Source organism: Coccomyxa subellipsoidea (assembly GCF_000258705.1).
Source record: "Coccomyxa subellipsoidea C-169, whole genome shotgun sequence".
In the NCBI taxonomy this organism is placed as follows: domain Eukaryota; kingdom Viridiplantae; phylum Chlorophyta; class Trebouxiophyceae; family Coccomyxaceae; genus Coccomyxa; species Coccomyxa subellipsoidea.
Window position 1 is genome coordinate 304280 of NW_005178022.1, and position 19817 is coordinate 324096.

The 19817-nt window shown below is 51.4% G+C and overlaps 4 protein-coding genes across 4 annotated transcripts; 2 read left to right on the plus strand and 2 right to left on the minus strand.

The window, feature by feature from the left end:
• Nucleotides 1–1409: 1409 nt before the first annotated feature.
• Nucleotides 1410–5597, plus strand: COCSUDRAFT_59781 (hypothetical protein; the record flags this gene model as incomplete). The annotated part of the gene is made up of 9 exons (XM_005643340.1): nucleotides 1410–1455; nucleotides 1578–1699; nucleotides 2468–2624; nucleotides 2882–3057; nucleotides 3418–3631; nucleotides 3937–4034; nucleotides 4532–4668; nucleotides 5000–5122; nucleotides 5495–5597. 9 exons carry the CDS (start codon nucleotides 1410–1412, stop codon nucleotides 5595–5597), a joined length of 1176 nt encoding a protein of 391 aa, XP_005643397.1.
• A 1943-nt stretch (nucleotides 5598–7540) lies between these two features.
• Nucleotides 7541–10030, minus strand: COCSUDRAFT_59782 (hypothetical protein; the record flags this gene model as incomplete). Its single annotated transcript, XM_005643341.1, has 5 exons — nucleotides 7541–7733; nucleotides 8078–8245; nucleotides 8804–8943; nucleotides 9391–9603; nucleotides 10019–10030. 5 exons carry the CDS (start codon nucleotides 10028–10030, stop codon nucleotides 7541–7543), a joined length of 726 nt encoding a protein of 241 aa, XP_005643398.1.
• A 944-nt stretch (nucleotides 10031–10974) lies between these two features.
• COCSUDRAFT_68054 (hypothetical protein) lies at nucleotides 10975–16561 on the minus strand (the record flags this gene model as incomplete). The annotated part of the gene is made up of 12 exons (XM_005643342.1): nucleotides 10975–11386; nucleotides 11651–11740; nucleotides 12220–12303; nucleotides 12504–12638; nucleotides 12969–13157; nucleotides 13432–13624; nucleotides 14095–14241; nucleotides 14557–14720; nucleotides 15009–15119; nucleotides 15469–15617; nucleotides 15975–16131; nucleotides 16370–16561. 12 exons carry the CDS (start codon nucleotides 16559–16561, stop codon nucleotides 11288–11290), a joined length of 1710 nt encoding a protein of 569 aa, XP_005643399.1. The 3' UTR covers nucleotides 10975–11287.
• Nucleotides 16562–18591: 2030 nt separating this feature from the next.
• COCSUDRAFT_54794 (hypothetical protein) lies at nucleotides 18592–19791 on the plus strand. Its single transcript, XM_005643343.1, has 3 exons — nucleotides 18592–18709; nucleotides 19025–19087; nucleotides 19309–19791. The coding sequence occupies exons 1-3, from the start codon at nucleotides 18646–18648 to the stop codon at nucleotides 19425–19427; spliced, it is 246 nt and encodes an 81-aa protein (XP_005643400.1). The 5' UTR covers nucleotides 18592–18645; the 3' UTR covers nucleotides 19428–19791.
• The last annotated feature ends 26 nt before the right edge of the window (nucleotides 19792–19817 follow it).

Below are 19817 nucleotides of genomic sequence, written 5' to 3' on the forward strand. Positions count from 1 at the left end.
GGATATGTGTTGCAGCTTCTGCACCATCTGTAGATTTTGCATGTCTAGCTGTAAGACTACAATGCACATCACTTGCCTCACAAGCCGGGGCTGGTGGAATATGAGGAGGTGTGCAGATGCGTGAGGCAAGAAATAGAAATAGGCAGGTGCCCGACTAGGATAGTGTCGCATAGTATTGTATCAATATGACGAGGTTACCGCAAGAGTATTGTACTATCGCTTTGGTGAAAGACATTAGAGGAGAGGATCATGGCTTGGTCAGAGCTGGTTATAGATGGTTAGAACAACAATGCATTGGTGCAGATGACATTTCATCGCGCAGAATCAGCGCGCCATTGTTCTAGGGTTATTGGACATGAGGAGATGCGGTGAACATTCACCTGCGTTGCTAGGGTCACCTGCAGACGCATTTGGGATCACTACATTCAAGGGTCTGTATATAGGAGTAGGACTACTACACTGTGTACGTACCTGCTGAGAATGGGCGGGATTGTCAGGACATCTGGTGACCGTTAGTGCATGTCTGACTAGGTCTGAATGCGGTATGCATATCTCATGTTCACATGATGTCACTTAGGGCTCTCGTTGACATCATGGTTGCTTCTCAGCAGAGCATGCAGCACAAGCATGCGTGCAAGATATTTTTTGAAAGGTATATTGCACAACAAACAGATCTGGGAGGCCTCTAGAGGCCTCCCAGGAAGCTTATGCTTAGGAGCTGCCCAGTGAGTATATGCGCTATTGGAGGGCGACTTGCAGGTGCATGCCAGTTACAATATAATTACAGTACTAGAATCAATTGGGACTCTGGAGCCGGTGCGTGCACTAATCCACATGTGTACACACTATGGTAGATCTGGCAGATCTGAAGTGCACATCGGCTAGAACCAGCTACTTATAGCCGCGTTCTGTAAATGCAGGAATGCTACAGTGAGTGTAGTACACTCTAGCAGAACGGTGGATTCAAACTATCTATACCTTGGAAAGCTCAACAGATTTGCAACCTTGCTGTCGAGCGCTTCTGGCAGCTTCCTGGGAAGCTACTGCCCGAGCGCATCTGCCCACTTTGCCCAACGGAGTGTTCAAGTCATGTCGCACTCACCTCCTTCAACTTTGTACAAAAGTGCTTGGCTTTGATTTCTAATGTATGATAGTGCATTACTGAAGTTCAATTTAAGATTATAGCTGATTCTTCTCCCTTGCCGTGGAAGGGAGTAGTACACTTGCGAGTACTAGGACTCAATGTGCTTATTCTTTCTAGGCAGCTGTCCAGAGGACGCCGGTGCGCAATAAAATCAAGAAAACCTGCCGGAAGCGTAATCAAAAGGATTCCAGCAAAAACGTCCTTCGTCGTTCGAAAAGGCTGGGATTTGCCATGGACTCTGGTGAAGAAATTATTCCTGTGTACGATGAGAATGCTGAGGAATCGGCTGAACCTGCAGCTCACCATGGTGGGTGCTCGGTTCGCCTTGAAATTTTTTTGAAGCCTGACGCAAACCCAGTCTTATATCAGCACAATCTTGCAAGCAGCACCTTCTGGTGGTTCCTGCTCGGGTTAAATTACGCTGATCTTGCAGGTGCCGACTTGCAACACATTGCAGCAGTGCTGGCAGACCCCAACCCAAGCTCAGGCCAGCTGCAGGGCAGGAAAATGGCCAAAAAGTTCAAGTGGAGGCCCGAGCCATCTGGCAGCAGAAGGGTCAGATCGGGCCAAGAGTCAGCTCTTCCAGGCCGCCGGGTCAGCACAGAAATAACACTTTACCCCACTGACAGCCCAAGGGCCTCAAAGATGGCAGAAGTACCTGCTCATGCCTTTCAGGACAAGGGGAAGCAATGGCTGCAACCCAGCACTGGTGCCACAACTGCAGGCCCAACGAAGCATCACAGCAGTCTCGGATTTAAGGCAGGGGCTCGCAGGAGCCCGCATCAGGCAAAAGCTTACTCATCAGAAGCAGGACCGAGCATGCAGGACGCAGAGAGCAGTGACAGCGATTGGGAGGAGGAGCAAGATCAAGCTGCACAGAGGGCAGGAAGGTCTCGTGCCTACTCTGGCACGGGGCCGAGCAGCTCTGAAGCACCCAGCGCAGCGCATACAGCGCGCCACAGCTCACACCAGCATCCCAGGGGCAGATTGAAGCATGACCAATCTCAAGCTTCCAGCGAGCACCCCTTTTTTGACCGACCTGGGCTGCAGAAGACGCCAGAGGCAAGTCCCATAAGGCACTGCATTTAGCCTTCTGTGAGATGCCAGCATCATGTTATTGAAAACAGAAGAAGTCATGGCATGCATTGATGCTGCTCACGTTCCTTGCACATTGAGAAAGACGTATAGGGTGTTCTGCTGTCGTGTAGATGGTCTGCCATTCATTTTCAGAGTGTCTCCCTGCAGATTTCTCCGGTGCACTTTTGCTAGCAGAACATTCTGAGTGGCAAAAGCAGTGCTGAAAATCTGTGGGCTTTTGTGCAGGCGGCGTTTTGCGAGGCGTGCGCATGCTGGGTGCCGTCAGAGCCAAATTTGCAGGATAAGAGGTGGAAGGAACACCTGCGAAGCAAGCGGCATGCACGGGAGGTAGCCTTGCGGCTGAGGGAGGAGGCGACCCGGCAGTCGACCCAGCACTACAGAAGTGCGCCTGCACGACCTGGTTGACTGCTCTTGTCTGCCAGGATGCATGCATGCCTTCTTTTGTCATTATTTCCATTCCAGTCCATTTGCAGCAACTCTGTCCTGAAAGGTGATGCCGGTGTCGTCCTGGCATGCATGCCCATGCTTCAACAGGGAACTAGCCCTACCTTGTGCATGGCTCAGCTACGCTCTTGCAGCTGTCAGGCAGGTTCCGTAGCAGTTTGAATTCCGACTTGACAGCTGGAGGTGCATGTGTAGGCAACGTGTTGCCGGCCATGAAGCATGCGGCAGAAGAGCTGCGATGCCTTGGAGTGAGCGGGGCCGAGGGCGCAGGGCCGTCTCTGCGCCAGGCGGCCAGGTCAGCGAACGAGGTGCTGCGCGCCAATGACCGCACCTCCCAGCAGATCTCCAAGCTGCATGCGGACGCCATGCGGGTGTGCTTCTCCACTCCAGGCTCTTTCTGTCTTGCACAGATACTTGAAATGCTGAGTTATCATCTATTGAGATGGTGGCACCTCTCCCCGCAGAGGCCAGAGGAACACGCAGATGTTTGTGGCCTTGGTGCTTTTATCCACCTGGACATGAGCAGTGAAGTTTGCTGCCTTTCAACAACCAACAACAGGCTGCCTCCTCACCATTGCAGCTCAACTAAATGAGCATCGTTTCTTCACCAATGCAGATGCAACTGATTGGCCGCTTCGATGGAGCACAGGTTGCTACACAGTGATAAGCACAGTGATAATCCTGTAGGTTGGTTGACTGAACTGTTGTGAACTGAATTGCCCGCATTGCAGGAGCTGGTGCACCACACTGGCGGCAGTGGGGACTTTCAGCGCATGGCGACGCGGCTGAGCCGGGAGCGGCTGGCATGCGCGTGGCCGGTCATGGCCGCCAAGGAGGCCAACCCGGCAAATAACACCCTCATGGTTCTAGGCGCCACCCCTGCCACCCTGGCCTGCCTCGCCGGCCAGCTGCCTGAGATGCAGGCCACCACGGTCGTCATATCATGTGAGCCGCCGTTCTGAGTGCCAAGATCTGTGCAGCTACTTTCAGCACCAACAATCATGCCACACTGCTTACTCTGATGAAGCCCTTTGTTGGACAAAGTGCCAGAGATGCAGGTTGCCGGGAAAAGGTGCAGGACATGGATTGGACTCTGTACATTTAGTATCGTTCTCCCTATTGTGGTTCCTTTTATCGTTCACTTTGCCACAGGGGTTTGCAGTGGTGGGAACTCTCTCCTAGAAAGTGCTGAGAAGTGAAAACAAGCAATTTACAGTGTGTGACTCACCGGCTGTGTTCATGGTCTGCAGTGGCATCCATGCATGCGTCTGACCTGGCGCCCACGACGGCCGCGCTGTGCCTGCTGGCCCGCGCTCTGGCGGCCGGCAACAGTTTGCGCCGGCTGCAGGTGATGGAATCTCGTGTTGCTCATGGGTCGGAAACAACTATTCCACACGACTCTTCAATCAAGTCGTATGCTTAAAGTGCCACCAACTGAAGGACGGAACCTTACAAAGATTGCTTGCATGTTCAATACAGCCTTTTAAAGCGCAGCAAAATAGTGAAAAGATGCTCTTCCGGCCCTTCCGAAGCTGGGTGAATGGAGAGCAGGCCCTTCACAGAGCCCATGGCAATCTATAAAGAAAAAACAAGCAGCTTCAGTGATCAGACAAAATGCAATCCTCTAGTCTGCACCATACTGCCCGCAGAAAGGGTCGAAAATAAGACCCTAAAACTCAAAAATAAACCCTATGGCAATCTTTAGACCAGTTTTGGTAAGCTCTCGCCGAGCCCGGACGAAACATCATCTCAATGAAGGACAGACTCTCGAAAAGAGGTCCAAACTTTTCACGCATTATGAGGGGTGCGGGAATTGTGGTGCTGACTACTGTATCTTAATTGCAGGTGAGCCTGCTTGGTGTGCGCGCATCGGCGGCTGCATCGGCGGCGCCGGCGGAGCATGCAGCGGAGCGCGACGCACGGCTTATCGGCCGAGTCATCTCCGAGCTCAATCGCACCGTCGCCATCAACTGCTCCCTCAGGTGCGCGCCTGCAGCCGCTCGCAGCAGCCTTGTGAGATTTGCTTTGGCGGTTCTGGGCTTTGTCTGCTTCATATATATGAAATGTAGCTCGAGTGCGTGCACAATAGTGAGCTAATTAGCCTGAAGGGGAATCGGAGTGTGGGATTTGAGCTGTAGGGCTGGCATTCAGGCAGCCCTGAAGCCCAATTGCCCGCTTGCATAATCGCTGAATGTAGCTCTGCAGCCTCTCCAAGGGCTCGTGGGAAGCTGCAGGATTGACATATAGAAATTTTCTCATCTTTGCTGCGCAGAGGGAAAGGCAGCTCATTGATTTGAATGGTGTTCTGCGCAGGCTGCTGTCACTGAGAGTGTTGGAGCCGCGGCTGGTCGCGCGCGAATGGGCCGAGGTGCAGGCTACGGCTGCCCATGCTGCGCCACGTCTGCGCGGGGCGGTCGCCGCCGCGCTGCACCCCCGGTGAGCATGCACTTGTTGTGATGTACAAGTTGTGTGCCCTGTGTCTTCACAAGTCTGCACCTATGTACCCGAGTGCAATCATCCCGTGCCTATAGTCTTCCTCGCAAATCTGCACATGTACCTGAGTGAGAGTTGAGGTCAGTAAGGCCTTTAGAGACTGCAGCATGGGGAGTAATTCCCTAGTGGCTGTTAGGGCAATTTTACTGTCATAGATTTAGATGGCAATGTAGGGCGATGGCTATAAGGGCAAGAAATGAGCGGAGGAGGTGAGGAGCAACTGACTAAGCAAAGGGGAAAGAGGAGGCTGCAACACAGTCAGAGAGTCCTCTGCCAGCCAAAAAGGATGTTTGATGGTGTCAGTGGTGGGTGCAGGGTGGATGGTGCCTGCCCACTGAGGTGGCTGCCCTTGCACATCTTCAAGGAGATCCTGGACCTGGCACTCCCTATCACTCCCTGCAAGGTCGTCCTCAGATAGGGACTGGGATCAGAGTGGCAGATGGGCTGCAATTAACTAACGACTATTGCACAATTGCATTGGTCAAGCGACCCCTGGCCTTGTTGTCTGACGTCAAAATGTGCAGTAAACGCGCTTTTGCAGTCATGCTGAAACTGTGTACCATCAATGAGTGATGCGTTGGGCAGATGATAGCGCGCATGCGCGCAATAGTCATAAAGGTACTGGAAATTGAATGCAAAGGACAGCCATCACCACCAGCAGATGCTTGAAACAATGCGAGATCATGGAACAAATTTGGTAAACGTTGAAAACATTGTGTTTGTTGCTTGATGTCAACCTGGTGTCTTCATCCTTGTGATCTTTGACTATGCCAGCATGCGCTTGCAGTATGTCTGAGGAGCTGCCCATATGTGTGCATGCATGCGCAAAGTCGTTGTAATATTCGAGTTGTCTTGCGCAGCAATCTAGCACCACCAGTAAAATGAAATGTTTGTGGGATTGGCACATAGGTCCGGACGTTAATGGAGGCAGTGACGATGGAATTCATTAATTAAGAAGACTTCACTGTGCTCGTAGGACCATGCCTGAGTGAGATTCTCATGAGTGCACTAAGATCACGTGATCACTCTTACCTTTTCATTGCATTCAGAACCTTCTCAGTGTTCTTCCTTGTCCAAGCTCTGTGCGATTTCCCACAACACCTTGCCATTCAAGAACATGCCCAGTAAGCTCACTGACATGGCGCCACCATGCTTCTTTATGACTGAAAGCTGCAGATTGATCTGGTCGCTTGTCGCTGTTGCGTGTGGGGTGCCACTGCGCAGCGAGATCCGGTGCTTTCACAGCCAGAGAGTTGCATGGACAGACCTTGGTTCCAGAGCAGAACGGGCAATCGCTCCCCTTACGCTGCATTGTGCCAGTGCGGTGATAAATCTTGGCTTCCCACTCATGGGGGTGAGCGCATCCAGGATCCTCCGGAGGGGCATTCCGGCGATCATTGCACGACCACACAGCCATGAGATCAGTTTGGCTGGTGACTGTCTCCAGATTGATGTGTTCTTGGTGGGGTGCAGCTGCGCAACCAACTGCGGGTGCTCATCCTTCAAGAGACCACGTTTTGACCAATTGATGGCGCGCAAAATTTCCGCACAGTCTGGACAGCCAGAACCAGGAGATCTATCTGAGACTCTAGCCATCCAACCTCCATGCTTTGAACACACCCAGGACACCATTCCACCCGAACCTACGCTGATTTGTTCAGGATCCATGGCATCGTTGCCTATGTGGTCCCATTGGGCCATCAAGTCAGGGCGCCTGGCTGCCAGAGAGCTGCAGGTGCAGACGCAATTTCCAGAACAGAAGGGGCAGCCGGCCGGTCTATGCCCCCTGGTTCGTGATAACTGCCTCCCATTCATGCACCTTGCCGCATGATGAGCATGAAACCTCTCACAGCCACTATGGTCGTAATGTGACCCACTCGCAAGAAAAACAACCAGTATTCCAATTCAAGCTAAATTTCCGGCGGACAAGAAGATAGCTCTGTCCTGGACCAAACTTCCAATTTATTGAACAAGCACTCCAGTACATTCGTTTGCCCTGCTGATGGACCCTACAGCTGTAGTCTGGTCTAATAAACTCACTCCTGCTCATCCTCCAGGTAGCCCCCCCGCAAGCCCCTCTGCTGCAGTCTGGCCAGAGGGGGCTTGCTGTACTGTCTCAGTCCCACAAAAGCACCTGCACCATCGCAAATCCCTGCTCATGCCTCCTCATGGGCCGATACAAAGCCGCATCCCACTAGCTATCTCAATTAACAAGCCCCCTGCCATCCATGTCTAAAAATTTAGCCTGGCAGCTATAATTCAGTATTACGCACCAAGTTTTCAGCAATGACAGTGTATATCATGGACTTTGTCACCATTTTAGTACTTTTCCATCAATACAGCATTTCTAGCACTTTTATATTAAGGAGGGGCCGTGCCTGCATAGTACCAGGGGCGCATGCCATAGAAGTGGAAGACCAGCATGTCTTTGCCCATCCTGACCACGTTGGACTGCTTGCCCGAGCACAGCGCACACTGCGGGTAGTATCTCTGCCGTGCCGGCCCCGCCACCCTCACCCGCCCCTTCCCCATCAGAATCTGCCCCAGCTTCCCACTGCATGGAGCACAGCCCACGGTCTCAAATCATCACTGCCGCAGAAATCGAATACATCGTGTTTGTTTATCCCTGTGTAGAAGAGGTGTGGCAGACGAGGAGACATGAGCAGTCGTGAGCTCGAGACTGTGTGGGGCCAGTGTGCTCAAATCCCCTTCTCTCAATGTTATTTCCCCGCTCATACCAAGCAAGGCAAAATGAATATCGGCTGAAACCTTGGTGCATCACACTCTGTCCAAAGAGCCGTGGACCTCTGTTGCAGATTGAACAATGGTGCCGAGCGCAGAAGCAGACTGGCAGACAGACAGAAAACGCTGAGGATAGTTATAGCCAGTGCACCACACCTGAGTCGGCTGAAGGGGGCCTTTGATGAGGATTCGCTGAAGCCCAGGCTGGAGGTGATCTGCTGGATGGCCTTCTGGGTGCCTGCCGGCCCGTGCATGAGCTTGTTCGGAGGTATGTGATCCCCTATCACCCTGCCGTTGCGCCGCCCACAGTGATGGCACCCATCCCTGCAACCACAGCATTCTTTCTTTCAGTCGTGCTGTCTGCAGTTCCTAGTCACCAAGAACACCGCAGCTGTAGCAACAGGAATGACATCATCCCTGCCATTGCCGAATTCTTTCTTTTGCATGCTCAACCTGCAACCGGCATCCACCAAAAACACCACCAGCCAGTGTCCGAGACCTCAAATGACTTGCATTGCAGCACCTCTCTTTGAGAACTTTCACCATGAAGCTGAGCAAGACATCTAGTACTAGGCAGTGCAAGCGCCAAATGGTACAAAAGGGGCAGCTCAACGGTTGAGTAATCTGCAATTTGAGAGTTGTCAGTCCGCCCCAATCTAGAGGAGCACCTGAGGAAATGGGCCCAATCGTGTTATGGCCTGCCCAAATGTTACGCGAGCTGCAAAAACAGAGGCTGGGGAGCTCGAAACAACAGCACATTCACAGATGGATGAAGATTTGAGACTAGGGAATTTTTCAAGCAGGTGCCCATTTGCGGACCATTGTAGTTAGAAAGAAAGGCAATGCAGTCTATGTGGTGCACTCCTGCGCCCGCCGGCGCACCGGTGGAAGAGGCGTTTGAGTTCGCCCTTGGCCATCTGCGACGCGTACTCGCTCCCCGGCGCCGGCAGCGACTCGACCGCGCACGCCCCCGGCCGCAGCAGGCTGCTGGGCATCAGGTTGCGGAACCGCCCTCCCATCAACTGCGCACATGCCATCTCTCAGATGAGGCAGATCTAGAAAGAAAGGATATGTGACAGCTGCAGGGACATTGCCCATCCCGCTGCTGCAGCTGCTAGAGCTATCCAGCATCAAACAGCATGCTAGGGCTGTGTCAGCTGCATCAATTGCATGCGCGCCATACTAGGCTCAGCTCACTGTCCTCTGTTGCCTTCAGCATAGCAATATCCCCATGTCTCACTTGGTTGCAGCAGCAATTGCACAGTTGCTGCTGAGATTGGCAACTGGTCTCCGACAGCACGACTCAGACTGAGACCGAGTCAGCAAAGTAGCGCCAAATCACAGAAGAGTATTCCAGAAGGCGCACCAAACAATTTGGAGAAGTCTTATTTTTGTCGACTTTGGCAGCAGTGAGCTCCCAACAGTTCTTCCATGAAGTCAACAAGCAAAGATGCAAAAAGAACAGAGACCTTGAAGAGGGTGATGCCCATGATGGCGTCCAGCGCTGCGTCCTGGGCCACGGCCTGCGCAGAGCGGTGCCGCCTCGTCTCGCCGCGCAGATGGGACCCGAACCGCCTGGACGCCTCGCCTGCCAGGATTGAGGATAGACCGATGCCAGACATGCCCAGCGCCGGACCCAAGACTGGCGTCGCGCAGGATACCCTCAGCGCAAATCCTGTCACCTGTTGCAGACCAGCAATATTAAATAACAGGACACGGCTAAGCCAATGCGTGCATTAGCGTGTAGGTGCATGAGTAGTGTGAACAGTTATTGTGCAGGGCATCCGAAGCTTGCCTGTGTGATGCCAAGCCCAACTGTGAAGGCGCCAGCAGAGGTCAAGGCATGGCCTAGAAATGGGACTGCTGGCTCCAGAACTATCATGAGTTGGCCAGCTGTTCGTCTGCATCATGCATGCCAAGCATCAGGATATTAGTTTGCTCGAGGAGAAGATTGCAACACCTGGAGAGCCTGGCCATCAAGCGCACCTAGGCAAGTTCCTTGATGGAATTCCATGAATTCTGAAGCTTATCTTACATTAAAAAAACTGAGAAACTGATAATCGTTGGACACTGCGGCTCTCAGACGACTTACCTAACACTGTCCTCCATCGCTGACCTTGAAATAGTACTTAGCAAACTTGCATCAACGTCACATCCTGAACATCAACTAGTGGTGGTGTCTTGTACATGTGTTGATAATCAAAATGACGGTGAGCTTTTAGCTGACTGCAAGCTTCGATGGTGGAGGTAAAGTCAGATTTATACTTCCCAAACAATGCTTGTTATCAAATGTCGTGCATCTGCAACATTTACTGATGCAACCAATCAATAATGACCATAATAATCAGTGACCTATTTCTGTCCTCGTTTCGGTCAAAGACTTTGATTAAGAGGCTGATGATGATGTCAGCACGAACGTCATGTCCAAGAAAGGCAATTTCCAGATGTGTGCATCCTCCCGGACTTCCGCTGCTTCTTCAAATCATTCTATAGCGGACACGTTCACAGCATGACAGTCAACGCAGAAAGCTGGGTACCTTCTGGTAGAGATCAGGTCGTACTTGCCTTTCTCATCACGGCATCCCAGTCGTTCTTGCCTTCAATTCTTGATGTTTGCAATCTGAACATTGCGAGGAAAATTGAATTGTATGTAGCCTATCAAAATTAATCAACGAAATCAACACTAGGCTCGAGCGATCGCAACTTTTTAAGACGGGCATGCTGATCATGTTGGACCCGTGACAACAGCCTGATGTGAGTATCTAGTTGCTTTTTGAGTGACCAGCTACGATTTATTCAGCAATGAGCGCAAGGGCCACTTCACTCCCCACCGGGTGGTCTCCGTGGACAATTTTGCACCGAGTGGGTAATGCATGCTAGACTCTTTTCTGTCACATGAAGTCAATGAAAATGCTTGAGCTGTTAGGAAAGAAAATTCTCGCTTTGCAAAGAGAATACGGAGCACAAGGAAGGTAGGAACGGAATAATGTGTGAAAGGCTAGTGATTATGTCACTGTCATTGCACTGGAAGTCATTCTGTCAACATTTAATTTGACTTGCAAACATTACAGCGTTTGGCAACAACGGCCCAGACATGGCGCTCAAGCCTTGGAAACTGTGACCCCTCAAAGTGCTACTATTCCAGCTGGACAAGACACTCCCTCACTCTCAGACAGGACCATCTCTGTTTTTGGCCATGTCGACTCGTCATCTGTACTCAGCAGTGGAGATCTCTCAAGACATACACCCATTAAATACCAAAATTGCCATGCGGCAAATTAGCTAGACTTGGTGTTTGTCACGGACATTCATCGCACATGCATGGGAGCATGCTGCGCGGACAGTGTCATAAAGACAGCCTCGCGCTCACGAATCCTCTGCTGCGGCTTGTGGCAGGGCCTCAATTTCAGCTTTGTCCAGCAGCTTCTCTGCCAGCTTCTCCTGGATCGCTGCCATGCGCATCACCTGAAGCACGTGGCAAGCCTTCAGGAATTGCATTTCTCAGACACCATTTCATCGACACCAAACTTGCAGTATTCTTGGTTAAAACACACCGGGAAGCTACAACACAGTCACAGTGATATCATTGACCACCACAGATGACTACATTTTGCACCTCAAACTTATCCTCATTCACACAAGCAATGCCTGCTGGCACCACACTTTCTTGACCAGCCAAAATAAAGCGGAATAGGAACTGGGCAAAGCCTGTGTGAGTAAGGCACTCACCTGTGCTTCCAGGTTGTCCAGCTGTTGCGCCATGGCATCCTCCTTCTCGGCAGCTTCCGTTATGGAGGGATCCGCGCTGTGCCGATTGACCTGCACGCCCATGCAACACAGACAAAGTCAGATCTTCTGGCAAAATGCACAAGGGCATGTGCTCAGGCTTGTACAAGCGTAGGTGGAAAATTGCCCTGGTAAAGTTGCTGGTGAGTTGAAAGCGACCGTGCCCAAAGCTTTTTACACGGTATACGCTCCAGCATTGCAGACAGGGACCCAACATGCACACAAGAGGCATGCCTGGCCTCAAGTGCTCACAGTGCTCTGAATAGCCAAGGTCCCCAATCAGCCACATGTCAAATCGCGGCAGGCCAAACTCCGCAATTGAAAGATGCAATTGAGCGATGCACATCAGAGCAGCCATTCCTGTGAAGCCTCAGGCCTGCCACTACTGCAATAGTTTCATGATACTCTTTTCCTGCCAGAGGCAAGGTGCGTTGCAGACAAACTCTACGTGAAGGCTGCCAAATACCTACCCCTTTTTTGGCTCGTCAGATCCAAGCGTAACCCAAACATACCATGGGCACGGTGCTCAGTATTTCTTCCCGCGGCCCACCAGCCAGGAAGCCCAATATTATTATTATTATCATTACACGCTCTTCCTGCCAAAAGGCAAGGTACGTCCTGCAGACAAGTTGCAGTTAAAGGCTGCCACAATCCTACCCCTTGTTGGACTCGCCAGATCCAAGCAAGACCTAATCAACCGTGGGCACGGTGCTCAATATTTGTACCGTCCCCCAGCCAGCCGTGGGAAATAAATTCACTAAGATTTCTGGGGTACCGATAGGGGACCTGAGCTCACCCTGAGGAAGTGGATGTAGCGGGGGTACCAGCTGTGCGAGTTCCTGGCGCGCAGCCAGCTGGGAATGCTGCTCTCCAGCTCGTCTATGATCTCCGCGCGGCCGCTCAGGAACCGGGCGTCCTGGTTCTCGTTCACCTGCAAACATTGAAGTCATGTGAGGGCTGTTTGCTTACTGGTGCATCCCAGAGAGCTGGCGATAGACAATTACTCTCTGAGGGCCTCAAACAGAAAACATCTCTTGCGCTCCTCCACTCTCTGATAGTTTCTGAGGTGATGCACACTCCATGGACATCAGCAAACCAGCGGTGGGGAGAGCGCAAGACAGCGCATAATATCTCAATCCGTTCTCTACCTTTTGCTTAAATTAAAGATCTGCAGCGATTGAATGTGTCTGGAGTTGTATTAGACATCTACAATTGTCCCCATCTCTGATGACTTGACAGGCTGGACTGGCGTCTGGCTTACCCTGGAGCAGGCGTCTGCCAGGATGGCGATAAGGCAGTTGAGGAGAACCATGGACATGCTGAACCAGTAGACCAGCAACAGCGCCAGACCAATCTCCGGGTTGTGCGTGCCAGCGAAGATGGTGAGATCCACGCCGCCCATGAGCCAGTCAAACACCGTCACCAGGCTCGACCCTATGTCCCTGAACGCCTGCAGCGCCGCACATTTGAAATTCAAATTATATATGCGGTCCAACAATAAAAAAGTGTGCAGTGGGAGAATAAACCACTGTGCACTTTGGCAAAGGGGAAGGAGGATGCATGTCATCAAGGCTGCCAGTTGCGGCCTAGTAGTTGAGAGCCTGCCTTAGGTAGAGTTGCATGCCTACTAGGCATGATGCACGCGTTGCGAAATTAATTCGCATGCGCTTTGGCAAGTTTAGCATATCAAAGGAATGGCAACGCTTTGGCGAGTGCGCAACGACTGTACTGGAAGAGTGTGTGGGAAAGAGAAGATCTGCGGGGCTCGCCTCTTTCTTCTGGTCGCGGCGGAAGAGGATGTAGAAGCTCACACAGAAGCCCCACATGGTGAGCAGCAGCAGGAAGAGGAACCACTTGACGTCGTTGATCACCGCGCGCAGCGTGTCCACAAAGGGGTTCTTGGAGGGCTGCAGCACCCTGCAGCAATAGGGAGAAATATTGAGAGTCGTGGTATGTCGCCACACAAGGGTTCCTGGAGGGCTGCGGCACCCTGCAGGAAAGGGATTTGATGAGGGTAAATGTCTAGGGCAGCAATGTAAGTGCAGGTTGGCATGCCTTTTGGAATGTGTGCAAGCACTTGTTGAGAAGGTCTCCCAGGAAGAAGAGGCGGTGTTGACATGACAGAGCTGTGACATCCATTAGAATACACTACTTTTTTAGCTACAAGATGGTGGGCTGCCATCATTCAGTCTTAAAAGTCTTGTCAACAGCAATGCATTCACTTATGCTGTGCCTTGGTCAAGCCAACATCTATGAGTGTCACCCCCTGACAAAGGTGGGGGAGGGCCCACTAGACCAGAATGGAAGCACTCTGCTCCGACGCACTGAATCCTTTTGGATTGGAAAGGCGTGTGATAGATGAGAGATAGATAGGGCAGGCGGCGCACCTGGCAAAGTACTGCACCTTGACCCAGAGGATGAGCACCTGCAGTGCCATGATGACTGACAGCCCATTGCTGGCCAGCTCCAGCCGACCCAAATGCATCACCGTAATTGCTATCTGCGCAGCGTACGCCACTATGTCCAGAATGTTCCTACATGGCAGCATGAAACATTGAGGCAGCGGGCCGACATCGGGCTTAGAAGGCAATGGGGCCCTGGCATGGAAAAAGGTCCATGTCCCAACACAGCAGAATGCATGGGCATGCCTGCAGAGTGTCTGCAAAGAGAATGATGAGCTCATTACTTGCATGCTGCACGTGTGCAAGGACTTACGTGACTCTATCTCTTGGAATTAAGTGCATTCTCCGCATGAAGCTTCTTGATGTATTTGATTTAAGGGGTTGATCTACAGATGAAAGGGGGGATACACACAGAAGCAAGCCAAGAGTAGGGTGCAAGAAGCTGACCAGAAGTTGTAGATCCACTGGGTGATGCCGTACTCCAGCACAGCGCACAGCTCGATGTACATGAATGGCAGCATGCCCAGCACAGCCAAGATTTCAAATGTGACGGCCGTGGCGCCCGATCGTGTGTTCAGCAGCTGGCCTAGGCTCAGAGAGGTGTCCTCGTCCTGTGTGCACCCAGTCACAGCAACATGAGATCAATCCAGTCTTCCACCTATACCAAATGCCATGCGCGAGAGTCCATGATCAGTAATGTCATCAACCGATCTCAGGTGTTCCTCTCTTGGCAGACCATAAATTGGACAATTTATGCCTCAAGCACCAGCTCTCTACGGCCATCAGCATGCTGAAGCCAGCAGAACAGTGGAGCACATCTGCCCGAGGGTCACAGAATGCTGCACATGCAGGATCCATCAATAAAGCAGATGCTTTGCTCTGATGAAGCCAGAACGCACCTGGAAAATGAAGACAAAGATCTGGAAGGCCAGCAGCCACACTAGGTACATGGCCAACTCCGCGTGCATCCATCTCCTCGCCCACTGCTGCCACTTGAAGGTGATCACAGCCTGCAGATACCAGAGACCAGCATCTTACATTTCAATGTCTTGCATTCAATCTCAATATTCTGTGGATCTCTTTGACAACCACTTCACGTGCATTTTGATGAAGTTCTGTTGCTCCACAGAGAGTGCACGACCACAGGGTCAAGCGCCCCAATCGAGATCGAGAACCTGCAGCAAAAGGGCACCTGCAGTCTCATGCAAGCGTGCACAGCATGTGGTGCAGCGGGAAATTAGCAAACTGCATGCGTCAACAAGCTCTGCTGTTTGCATAAATATCGTGCAGGAGAGTCTCATTCAGTCAAATATAAGCGGTATTTCTGGCAATACAGACAAAAAAGGGAATGTCACACACCTCCACGGCTGGCAGCGCCCAAACGTTGACATTGAAGATGTTGCGCTGGAAGCAGTGCAGCAGCGGGTTGAGCAGCCCGCCATCGTCCGCGCATGCCACATTTTCTATGTCCACCACGTAGGCCTCCACCTCCATTACAGCACTTCTCCCTGCACAACAATTTTGCCTGGGTTTTAGTAGATACTCTGTTGGCGGGTACGAGAAGAGAGGAACCTTTCCTGGAAGAGGAGAGGTTCTTAGCAACTCACATTAGTGACCCTCATTGCTGATGAGGGTCACTAATGTGAGTTGCTAAGGCAGGGCATTGCTCCTACCATACTTCATTGACGGTATTCAACCGAGAGGCTTGCTTGCGCCACAGACACATGCAGCCGCGCAACGGCAGGACTGAGCTTGGCAGCATGCATCAGTGGACCTCATTGCCGAAGATCTGTCGATGTAGGCTGAAATAATATCATCATTCTCACATCAGTCCCGAGCAACACAAGAAGGTGGTTCGTCAGCACATATCATGCTGAGGGCCCTAGGGAACGTGCCATCCAGGCCGGGGCGGTCATCTTTGTCCAGTTGGGACCGCCAGGTCCTCTGCCAGTCTATGTCTCTGCTGTCCATGCCCAGCGTCAGGATGCCATTGTTCTCCAGCAGCTGCAGAACTGTGGAGTCCTGCACAGAGTGAAAATGAACGAACAGAACAGGCCAAGAGCCACACCACATGCATGATCACCTGCCGCATTTCTGCTGTCCCCCGGATATAGACTGTCCAAGATAGCAGGAGATATTGAAAGATTCATCGAATGGAAATCATGGCCTGAAGAAGGCCCAGAGACTCTGTAAGGTGTGTCTCCTCGCAGGCAAATATTACTGATGTGGAAGAGATCCGGGAGAAGTTCTGAACACTTACCCGCACTTTGAATGTGCCTAGCTTGCGGACGCCTTCCTGCTCGATCCATTTGAGGGTCTCGGCAGGCCTTTCATAGAGCAGTGATGATGAGTAGCCATTGCCGCACTCGATGATATCGTCGTGACCGTTGTCCATCAGCGGCTGCTCTATATCAGATGCATTAGTTGTTCCTCTTGTGGCATTCAGTGCCATTTCCTGTGGTCCCAAACCCACATGGCTTCTGTGGTGACGCGGCATTGGACCTCAGTACCGCGTCCCCTGAACGATCAGAAACTTCAAAGCCGATATGTAATTATTTACATGAAATAATGAAATTGAGATGGGACTTGATGATCCTTAATTTCTTACAAAGTGTTGAACAATTTTGTGATCAGTCTTCACAAGTTTCTGTAGGCTGATCGAGTCAGCGTGACGATATTCAATGCAACGAAGAAACCGAGCTAAGTTGAATCACAAAACAGAATAATTTTTACTCACTTGTGCATTGTACTCGGTGAAAGATTCATTCCGAGAGCGTGCCTCGGCCTCATAAGATAAGAGACCGATGAGGATACACATGCATGCACCGTGATCACCTCGTCAGCACAAGAATGGTCTCACAGGGCTAAAAAGGATTTAACTTCCACTGTCTGGCAAGGTCGAGCGTTTTCACAGACCTACTCTTCAAGAAAGAAGGCCTGGTCAATATCTTTAAATTCTTTTCCTTTGATTTATAATCACAAACCAGGAAAGGCTTTCATACTTGAACTTCACTTCAAGAAGTGACTCGAAGTGAGCTATACTGGTAATAAGCGGCGGATCTGCACAGCAGATCAAATAAACATTAAGAAGACCTCACCGTTGGAGGCCCAAGGACAGAACCTTGTAGCATAGTGTATGCCAGTGCCCAAACATCGATGTTTAAGATATCGTATGCGTCCACTGCCGTACACTTTCTCTCTATGTTCTCTAAAGGTTTCCCTAGGAAGCTTGTTCCCGGATGCTTAATGACGACTAGAACTTGGCCCGGCAATACAAAGGTGGTCTCCCCCACGGCAACCTGTCAAGGAACTGCTGAATCTTGTTTTGCCTGCGCATTGTGGTGTGACTCAGAAAGCTCAGAAACCCTGTCCATTTCAATGCCTCATCACTGGATATTTTCCCCAGAGCTTTGCCCCCTAAGCCTTGTTCTCTCTGTCAATCCGCCAGCGCTTCGCATAGCAGGCAGCAGCACGCGGCCGCAAGGCTGCAGTCAACACTAAAACATCTCAATGACATTCTCATACTATGTTGCATCCAGTAGGGATGCTGGCGTCGATTCACAGCAGCTTTGGCTATCCACACTCCATTGTGCAGTCTTGCACAGTAAACGGCAAGGCTCCTGATGCAAGATGGCCCGAAAGCATGTGCACTGTTGTCTTCCATCTGGCTGTTACTGTCTCTTGATGCCATGGAAGAGTCCATTTTGCAAGGATTCACCAGATCAAATGGCGCCATTAAATGGTTCAAGGAAAGGTCTCACCAGGCCTCAAGGCACCCCTTGCTGGAGCTGCCCTGCGGCTGCGCATACACTGGCTGCGGTGGGGGCTGCGCGTAGTAGGTGGGAGGGGGCGGCCCTTGGGGATATCCCCCTTGGGGGTACTGGGGATACGGGGGATAGCCCTGCTGTGGTGGGTATCCTGGAGGTGGGTAGCCTGCAGACTCGGGTGACTCAGTATCTGAGATCTCAATATGTAGAATATGTACGCACAGATCCAAGCATAGGGCCCTTCATCTGCGTCTCTTATTACGAAAAGCGATGGTCTTGGCTCAGACGTAGTCCCAAGAGATTTGCGAGGAACGCCATCGTGGTGCATGATGCAGCAGTTTAATTGGTAACAAATATACCTTGTAAAAATATTGAGGATATGGTGATGCCTGGACAGCATACAGGGGAAGGTACAAGGCCAGAGGTGGGGCACCACCTGACATTGGACGACCAAGCAACGAGTTCCTGTAACTCAAACCTTGGTGCGCACAGTATAACTAAATTTACTCTGTTTCCTTCAAGTATCAATGCATACAAGAGCGTGTCATCAGCCAGATATGTCCTGGAGATCTGCGAACCGTCCAATGGACCATGATAGCGCAGGTCAGGCAACAATTGATAAGCACCTTGGGATTTCTAGACATGTCAGCACATAAAAGTACATCCTGATCAGAGTCTCGGAGGCATCAATAACAGCTCAAAAACACCTGATGGTGGATACTTAACCTTGTCACGCTCGACTGTGTGGTGAAGAACAAAGCTTGCAACGATGGGAGCCCTTGACAACATCATCGGGCGCGACCCGGTCACGCGGCAGAACAGAATTGCAGCAGGTGGGAGCCAGGAGGCACAATTTTTAAGTGTTAAGCTTTATTGCAAGGCATTGCTGCGCTGTAATTTGGGACCCGGGGTATATTGCTTTGTCAGCAGTACAGGATCCGCGAGAAGGTGTGTGCCCGGGTGCTGTCCGTGAACGGACGACGGCTTCTGAATCCCTAAGTACGCAGATAAAGTGCATGCAAAAGCCTGGTATCATCTGTGGGATTCACCCTCAAGATTCCCTGCAGTCCGAAAAGTGCTGATGGTCATCAGCCGTGGGAGATACCTTTGCTGATTGTCTGAGGACCTGCGTGTACTGCTGTGCACAGGTGCTGCCCTCGCGCTCGTTGGAGCGGGGTACTATTGGTACAGCAGCAGGAAGGAGGGTGAAAGTAAGCAGTCCGCCTCTCGTCCATAGGAATCACCTGACATGGATGGCTTCTCCTGATACTCGCAGCTCACGTTATCTGTGGGCATAGTTGGACCATAAAGGATTTCTTTTATCAGTTTGCTGAAGTTTGACTGGAGTACTTCATGTATCTGTGCCTCGGCCAGCATTTCCCAAAACAACACCGTGGCCACCAGTGCACTGATCTGTTACACCTGTGCGCAGACCCGGTTGATAGGGCCAAGCGTGAGGCGGGGCACGTGAAGGACAAGGCCAAAGAGGAGGGGGAACGCGTGCGTCAGGCTGTAGACGACAAGGCGCAGAAAATAACAGGGCGCAAGTGAACTCCCCAATCTGTGAATCATGTCAGCTGCAGCCTGTCTGTGCCTGCTGCACAGACAAGCCGTGCAAGCTACAAGCTGTGGAGTAGGCTGCAGGCAGAGGTCATGTTGGATGGTCAGAGACCCTGTGAAGATGATGTAGAGTGCGGCAGGACAATGCACAGCTAAAGCATTATGCAACAAGTTGGCCGTCTGACGGTTTGCGGGACACCATATTCCACTGCTGGTCAGGTCAGGGGAAGGGCGTGTTGCTCTTTTGAGACCAGATTTGTGCTCTCCCAAATCTTGCAGCACCTAATGCTTGAATTTTGACGAGCTTTTTTTCCTGTCTGCCTGACATGCCTGCATCTGTAAATTTTGATCAAGCAACTTGCAAATTGCCGTGCAGCGACT